At 40.9% G+C, this 8982-nt stretch overlaps 1 protein-coding gene across 1 annotated transcript; it reads right to left on the bottom strand.

Annotated features, from left to right (window-relative positions):
- Window positions 1-1741: 1741 nt before the first annotated feature.
- LOC128869331 (uncharacterized) lies at window positions 1742-4225 on the bottom strand. The gene is made up of 2 exons (XM_054111863.1): window positions 2170-4225; window positions 1742-2062 (listed from the first exon to the last, which is right to left on the bottom strand). Exon 1 carries the CDS (start codon window positions 3859-3861, stop codon window positions 2977-2979), a length of 885 nt encoding a protein of 294 aa, XP_053967838.1. The 5' UTR covers window positions 3862-4225; the 3' UTR covers window positions 1742-2062; window positions 2170-2976.
- Window positions 4226-8982: the final 4757 nt, after the last annotated feature.

The raw sequence follows: 8982 nt of genomic DNA, 5'->3' as shown, positions 1-8982 counted from the left end.
ATGATTAGATTAGTTTAGTTTTATCGGCTGAGTGTTTGGAGCGTTGTCAGTCTTTCCTGAGTTTGCGTTTTTGTTTGATTTTGTCTAAACTAAAAGCAGGGATTTTCTTTGTTATTAAGGTGTCTAATATTGGTGTCGATTGTGTTACTGCTTTTATTATGTTATCGTTTAGGTATACGATTGCATTGTCCAGTTCGGAGGAGGATTTCAAAGAGACTCGAGTGTCCATGTTTTCTTTTATGACATCACGAAATATATTCCAGTTCGTCTTATGGTTATATAGCGAGGTGATGGTTTTTCTAACAGGTCTATCCTGGAGCGTTATTATTAATGGTGAGTGGTCTGATGATAAGTCAAGGCATGATTTTATTGCAATGTTTTCATGAGTCAGGTTTTTCGCAATACAGAAGTCGATTAAGTCAGGAAGCTTTTTAGTGTCAGTTGGCCAATACATCGGTTCTCCTGTGCTTAATATGCTGTTTTTATTTGCCTTAATGGCCTCATATAGGTGTCTTCCTTTCGTGGTGGTTATCCTAGATCCCCATGTTACGTGCTTAGCATTGTAGTCTCCCCCTGCTAGGTATCGATTTCCAACTGATTTAAGATAATCAAGGTATTGGTGTTTTGTATTATTATACTTGGGTGGACAATAAACAGCCGATATATTTATTGGGCCAGTCAAAATGTTGATGCAGACTGTAGTCGCCTGTATGTATTCTGCTTTATAGCCATCCATTTCTACGCATTTTATTGGTCTTTTTATTATGATAGCTGTGCCTTCATGAGCTTTGTTGTCAGGGTGATTTGTATAATAAATATCGAAGTTTGGTATGTTTATATAGGTCTTCTCAGTGGCATGGGTTTCGGAGATGAGCATGATATCAATTGCATTGTCGGTTAAAAATATTTTCAATTCTAGTAAGTGGCGGTATAGTCCGTTAGCATTCCAGATAGCGATTATTAATTTATTGTTTATCAAGTTTAGTTACAAGCAAGGTTATGATATTCATCATGTTGGTCATTTGAGCAACTAGTTGTTTCATCATTTGTTTCAATTCTTGTAAGTCGTCTTGTTGTTGCGTCGGGTAAGTGTTAGTTGTGGGAGAATGCTGTTTATGGCTCGTTGATGAAGGCATATTTTTGGTAGGTGCTTCTGCGTCCGATATTCCTGGGGTTATTTGTTTATTTGTGCCAGAGTTTTGATACTGATCTGTGGGTGGCGTTGGCGTTACTGGTAGTTCTTTTTTACGGACGGAGGGGAATTTTTTTATTTGTAGGGCTTTGTAGACCATGCATCCTTTATAATTTGCGGTGTGATTTTCGCCGCATAGGGCACATTTAAGGGTGTTATGTTTACCAGCACATTTTACACATACTGGATCTTTTGTGCAATAATTCTTCGTCTGGCCATATTTTTGGCAGTTTGCGCATTGGGGGATTGTCCGCTTTTGGTGAGGTGGCTCAAACGTGACTCTGCAGTGTAGAAGGGTTACTATTTTGTAGATTTCTTTGTTATTGTCTTGCTGTTTTAGTTCTATAGCGAAGAGCGGGAGAGGTTGTTTTGTGTTACTGCGTTGAATGTTGTGTATGTTTAGCACTTCATGACCAAGTTCTGCTAGTTCCATTATGATTTCGTTTTTATCTGTTGCATGATGAACGTTGCGAAGTATTACTTTGAATCCTCGTATGTCTTTAGGTCTAAATGTGTAGAATTTTGTTTCTTTATCTTTTAACCCTCCGATGTTCGGTGCCTTATGATGCGGTAAGTGCATCATAAGGGTCTGCCCAGACCCATACAAATAATGTAAGAAATACGGTTTTAAAAATAATTTTATTTATTTATTTGAACGGATTAGTATTAATTGGGTTTACAACTATATAGTTGCATGGAATGTTCATTAAGACATATGGGACGATTACATTTGCTGCAGTTATAACGAGTTTTACGTCGCTTTTTCGAAGAAGAAGCAGCACAATGGTAGCACGATGACCGTGTTGAAGCATCTTGAGCATATGATTGTTGCTGTGCTGCATCTGATGTCGATGGACAAGATTCCGGTACCTAAAAGTAGCGAAATAATTTATTTTAAATTAGTAAATATGAATACATGCATACACATATCTTTATACGCGGAGATATATGTAGGTGTGTATATAATTCATACTCACCTTGATATTGAAAAGATTCATTGCTTGTCTTATATGAGCAAACCTCCATACTAATGGGTTAGTCGCCCGTTTCGTCATATGTGGAATAACTAGCTGCCGTGCCAATTCAATGATAAAATAGCGCCTCTTATCACTCTGCTTTGCCGGATTCAGCTCGTCATAGATGATGAATGGGGCCAAACCGGCAATATCAAGCATATTATAAAACATTGCCAGTGACCAACGGTTTGTCGAGCGTTTGCACGAATAGCCAGTCAACATTTAATCCATTGTATCTACCCCGCTTTAAATTTATTGTAGTCCAAAATTTGATCTGGCTTGAATCCTTTCAATGGATCGGTGCTTTGACGGTAATGGGCAGTGGATAACATAATTACTGGCTTTTTCGGCTTTGCCATATACGAGCACAGAGCGATATTATTAATGTGATAACAAAATAAAGTGCTTTAAACATCACGCTTCGGGTTAAGCAATTCATGTGGAATGAAGGTCTTATTTTTTCTTACGGTACCGGCGAAAGCCACTCTACGATCCATCAACATTTCTGCCAAGTTGTATGTTGAAAAAAATTTTCAGCATAAACAGTTCTACCGCTGTCCATATAATTTTCCAATCAATTTCATGACGACCCGTTCACCTTGATTCGTTTCTCGCTGGCCACCTGGTGGTTTTCCGGTATAAATTATACCTTTCAAAGGGTAGTTTGAAACAGAGTCACAAATCCACCACACTTTCATGCCATATTTTGCCGGCTTACTTGGAATATATTGGGTGAATCGAGTGCGCCCACGATATGGAAATAACTGTTCATCGACGGTTAGTGTATGCTTTCTCAAAATCGGCCCACAGCATGAGCCATACATCGTCCAGGGCAGCAGATTTGCTTTGCTTCAACCTCTCAGCACGAGTACCACTGTTATCGAAACGGATGAAAGTAGTTAAGCTCTTGAACCGATTCAATGACATAGTGGCCTTATACATTGGCATATTGTAACTGGCCCACAATTCTTTCGCTGGCTGAGAATTCGAGTGGAATACACCAGCAATAAGTAGCATCCCAAAAAAATCATACATTTCGTCTTCGTTAGTCATTACCGAAGAACGCTGATTATTACTGGGATACTTTTCATTCCATAGACGAAACGCTTCAATGGCTTTTCTGTTGGTTTCCCGCACAATGATACTTTCGATTTCAGGAGACAGCAATAGCTTGAAAAGAGCTTTATGACTCGGTGACGCTCCTCGTAGTGGCCCTTTACGAGCAAAAGTTGTAACATTGTGACAACGAGGCCTTCCAGGTGGTGGAGGATTTGAATTCCACATCTTACCATCTTTCGACCTGTATATAAGGCCCTGGGTAATAGATGTGCTGCATGATTCCATTGTGGTTGAAGCCTGAAGGGCGATAGCTTCTCTATACAAATCCTCAATATCATCATGGTTTTCATCCAGAACAGCCTCTAACTCGATTTCCTGTTCTATATCTGATGCTTCACCGAAGTCATCTTCATCTGGTAAATATTCATCATCTTCTACGTCGCCACTTGTTTCAAATGGATCGGGCTCCTGTCCCATAATTTCTTCAATTTGTGCCTGAAGTCGCTGACGTTCTTCCGGACTCACATTTGCTGCACTTAGCTTACGAAGCAAACGCATCATCACATCAACTTCATCCCTATTTACTTGTTCCATTTTATTTAAAAAAACCCTTCCCACTAATTAAAAAACACGTGTTCACTTTAATTTTCAAATGTCAACTAAAAAATTATCTCTGCCGCTGCCTCCGCTAACAGTTTAGTTGTTTACACCTAACGGTTAACCAATTTACATGAGAAGCGTATATGGGTCTGCACAGACCCATGTGAGCTTAATTAACGAAATTAGTTTAAAATTATTATTTCTACAACAAATATAGCAAAAATCTTAATTTTGCTACTTCATTGTGTTTAGCACACTACATTTTAGGAAGTCATGGACTAAGAAGCCTCAGATATTAAAAATAAAAGATCTACATACATTTAAAGATCGAATGGGTCTGGCCAGACCCATATGAACATCGGAGGGTTAATAGTTTTAGAATGTTTTTGTAGTGAATGCTTTCTTGTGGTTGGATTTTAACTTCATTTGTTGAGAGTGCTTTAAGTTCGTATTTTGTATCAGTTAGTGATTTAAGGGCTGTTGTTAATGCATGTACATTTTCAACGTTTTGCACATAGATGGGTGGTGGTTTAAGTTTGCGTTGTTCTGTTTGGATTTGTGGTTTCGTTTTCGGTTCTGTCCCACTGTCAGTATGTAGTTCATTCGCTTCAGCTTCTTGTGCTAGCAACTCAAAACGGTTGCTTGAATTAGGCTTGTCCAGCCCGTACTCTTTGAGTGTCTTTTGTACAGTGTTTTGAGTTCTGTTTTTATGTTTTTTATTACTGTTCATCTGTTCGTTTGAGTTGTTTGGGGACTGTCCGTCACGGTGTCGTTTTAGTATTTCTTACTTATTTGGTTCTTTGGGGCTAATGGTGTAAATATTTTGTACTTGCGATGTTGCGGAAGCTTTTGAAGTTACTGCCGAAGAGCAAATCAGATGTGCCAGGGAACATGCTGCTGAATAAGCTAAATTTAATATAAAGGGCCCACCACAACCACTGTGCCTGCGCTGGACTGATGATACACATCGGTATGAGGACGAGTCTGTCGTTGTCGACTTAGCCATATCAGCTAAAAACGGTAATAAGAAATTCGGGCTTAAAGGCAAAAAGCTTGACTTGCCTCTTCAATCGATTAACGCTGCTAAACTGCTGTCCAAATTTCAATATTTGAAAATATTGCCTCTGGAGTCCTATTTAAATGCGGTACCATAACTATTGATTGGTTTAAACAACGTTGCGCTTGGTTCTCCAATCAAATTTTTATATGGCCGTGAAAATGGATGCACATTGAAAGGACAAGCATCAGGTACGAATCATGATGTGGCATACCCTGTCTTTCACATTTGCGACTGCTCCGCACAGGCTGAACTCGTTAAAATTTCTAAGTCTTACATTTGCCTCGATAATTTAGGTGTGTCAGCCAAATCTTCTGCTTTAATGTCTACAGAGGACGAACTTGCTATGGTGCAGCTACAATAACACACTGTGGAAGTTGGCAATCGGTATCGAAACAATTTATTGTGGAAGCATCCTAAAATGCAGCTACCCGATAGCCTACCAATGGCTTTATTTCGAGCGAAGTGTTTGCTGAAGAAGATGCAACGCGACCCTAGCTTGGGTGAGGTGATTCAGCAAAAAATTGGTGATTATATTCAAAAGGGGGAACGCTAGACGTATGAAACCAGCGCCGTTGAAAGATACTGGTATCTACCGGTTTTTGCAGTAATTAACCCCAACAAACCAAGCAAGGTGCGCTTAGTCTGGGACGCAGCCGCCAAGGTAGATGGTGTATCCTTGAATACCATGTTGCTTAAAGGCCCAGACCTAAGGACCCCTTTTGTTGTCGGTGTCGTTTAAATTTCGACAAGAGCGAACTGCCATGTCGGCCGATATTGCTTGAGATGATTCACCAAGTTCAAGTCCGGGAACAAGACCAAAATTTCTTGCGTTTTCTTTGGTATGAACAGAATGCCAACGAGCCAACTACATTTGTGATGACTGTTATGACCTTTTGGGGCACATGTTCGCCCAGCTGCGCTCAATATATCAAAAACAATAATGCAGCCGAATTTCGTGAAAAGTTCCCTGGTGCCTCGCAGTACATAATAGAAAACCACTACGTCGACGATATGTTAGTTAGCGTGGATACTGAAGGGGAAGCTATAAGGTTAGCGAGAGATGTGCGTCACGTACATGCGATGGGAGGTTTTGACATAAGAAATTTTTTTATCGAATTCAAGTCGTGTGGTAGCCGCCCTAAATGGCAGCTCCACTGATGCACTATGCCTTGATTTTGAGAACGAGCAGCCAACTGAGAAGGTATTAGGTATGTGGTGGGTCACCTCTTGTGACCATTTCGCCTTTCGTGTATCATCCAAAGATAAGAATTCTGATCTCTTACTTTCTCAGCGGCGACCTACCAAGTGCGAAGTTTTGAGCTTGATTATGACTATATACGACCCAAATGGTCCGATAGATTTCTACGTTGTATACGCCAAAGTTATCTTGCAGGAAATATGGCGAGCTGGATGCCACTGGGACGACCCAATTCCAGATGAACAATTTGCGAAATGGCTGCGGTGAATTAAGCTTATTCCAAAAATAGAAAACCTAAGGATTCCACGTTCTTATGCGCGAATCAAATTTGGCGATACACCAAAAATAGAGCTACATACCTTTGTAGATGCAAGCAAAAGTAGCTATGCAGCTGTATGCTACCTACGATAATCACATGGTAATTAAATCGACTGTATGATGATCGCCAGTAAAACAAGAGTGGCTCCGCTTAAATTATTGTTCATACCTCGTCTGGAACTAAAGGCAGCACTGTTGGGAGCTCGCCTTGCTAAGCATATAATCAAGTCGCATTCCATCCACCTTGATAGCTCCGTATACTGGACAGATTCATGAACGATATTAGCCTGGCTGTATGTTGATCATCGCCGCTACAAAGAGTTTGTGGCTTTCCGAGTCAGTGAAATTCCAGAACTTACCGACGTCAGTGAGTGGCGCTTGGTTCCGACTGCGGCAAACGTTGCTGACGAAGCCACCAAATGGAACGGTGATCCAGATTTTTCTGACGATAGCCGATGGTTTAGTGGACCATCCTTTTTATATCTTCCGTGTGATAAATGGCCCGTGTCGGACCGCAAAGAATTTCAACAGAAGAACTCCGTCCTCAGTTTATTGGAGCTCATTGTTTAATTTCAGAGCAATTTCTTATGGTGCCCAAACCTGAGAGATTTACTACATGGGATCGTCTCCTCCGAGCAACCGCCACGAGCTTGTACTGCGCTCGTATTTGGTTAAGTGTAGTGCGAGATAATAAATTCCTACGTAGCGCTGCCACTACCGACGATTTTCGTAAGGCAGAAAACTTTCTTTGGAGGAAAGCCCAGCAAGACGCTTTCAATGATTCAATAATATCTTTATCGGTTGGGAAGGCCGTTGAAAAATCTAGCAACGGTGTTTTGCGAATAGATGGTCGAGTTAAAATAATAGGGCGCACGGACCAAGTTTTGCTGTCTAACAATCATCATATTACGCACTTAAATATAAATCACTTTCATGTCAAATATCATCATGTGAACTCGGAGTCAGTCGTCAATGAAATTCAGCAACACTTTTGGATTTTAAAACTTCGCATCGCAGTTAATCGATTTCGACGCGGCTGTCAGATATGCAAAAACAGAAGCGCTCAACCACGTTCACCTAGAATCGCCTGCTTACCGATAGCCCGCATTTCACAATTTTGTCGTCCATATTCCAATGTAGGGGTTGACAAGAGGGGGTTGACTAGGGGTTGACTACTTTGGCCTCCTTGTGGTCAAGGTTAAAAGGAGCACCGAAAAGAGATATGGGCTATTATTCACCTGTCTGACAACCAGAGCGGTGCATCTCGAAGTGGCATATTCGCTTTCTACAGAGTTCTGCATTTTGGCCGTACGTAATTTTATGGCACGTAGAGGGAGCTCATTGGAGATATGGAGGGACAACGGTACAAATTTCAAAGGCGCTGAGAAGGAATTGCAATCTGCGTTTACGCTCCTAGACTAAAATCGATTGACGAGAACCTTCACTTCGGCCGCAACCAACTGGAATTTCATACCACCCGCGTCTCCACACATGGGCGGAGCATGGGAGCGGCTAGTTCGCTCAGTCAAGGACGTCCTACAACAGATATTGACATCTAACTGTCCAAATGACGAGATTCTTCGTGCTGCTTTAATGGATGTGGAGATTAAAGTTAACTCGCGACCGTTGACTTATATTCCAATTGACCACGAAGAAGAAGAGGCACTTATATTGCATAAATAGTTGAACCAAACAACCCAAGGAACTCTTGGCCCAAGGGTGCGGTAATTGACGTGCGAACGAGTGCCGACGGAAGGGTTCGAAGCGCTACTCTCAAGACAATCTGTGGAATATATGAAAGACCTGCTGCTAAAATAGCCGTTCTAGATCTGAAAAGCTCGGTACATCCTAATCGGCAGGATATACCATGGGGAAGTGTTACGAACAGTCTGGCAGCACGGTCAGGATAGATCCCACTGTGGCTCAAAAGCAACCCTGAAATACGTGTCGATCGCTGATTGGTCGATGAAAAAACGGGAGTAACATAGGAAATTGAAAGCCGCGTAGGAAAAAAAGGCAGTACGCGAACAGACAGCAGGGCAGACAGAGCAACCAAATTTTTAAATTCATTTTTGTAAACCTTATTTAAATAAAGTTATTGAATTGCAAAAAATGTTTGCCAACAATATCAAAACATGGCTTGATCCATGGATAGCCTCAAAAGATAAACAATTTTACCGCGACGGTATACAAGATCTATTAGAAAGATGGGAAGAAGTAGTAGCCAGTAATGGGCAAAACTTGTAACCATTTTTTTAGAGTTAAAGTTGTATTTTCACCAAAAAAACAGCGAGAACTTAGATGCGCCCTTAATATGTGAATTCTATTTTTGAGTTATTAAATTGTTTATTAGTTTCGAGGCTTAGAAATGGAATACCCAGGAGGAATAAATCAACTTTTTCGACACCTGCTCTTCTTTGCTTTTCATCAAGGTCAAAAGGCTGATAAAGGAGCCCGAAACTTCTGTGACTTGTAAGGAGATGGTGTCATAGAACAGTCTGCGGCACGGAAATGGTTGCAAAGTTCAAAACTGGCGACT

Source organism: Anastrepha ludens, chromosome X (genome assembly GCF_028408465.1).
Source record: "Anastrepha ludens isolate Willacy chromosome X, idAnaLude1.1, whole genome shotgun sequence".
NCBI lineage: Eukaryota > Metazoa > Arthropoda > Insecta > Diptera > Tephritidae > Anastrepha > Anastrepha ludens.
The sequence above is the reverse complement of the archived record's forward strand: the minus strand, read 5'-3'. Positions and strand labels throughout refer to the sequence as shown.

Bases quoted from the DNA above. Each gene is read 5' to 3' on its own strand.
- LOC128869331 (XM_054111863.1), bottom strand. From the start codon at position 3,861: ATGGAACAAGTAAATAGGGATGAAGTTGATGTGATGATGCGTTTGCTT.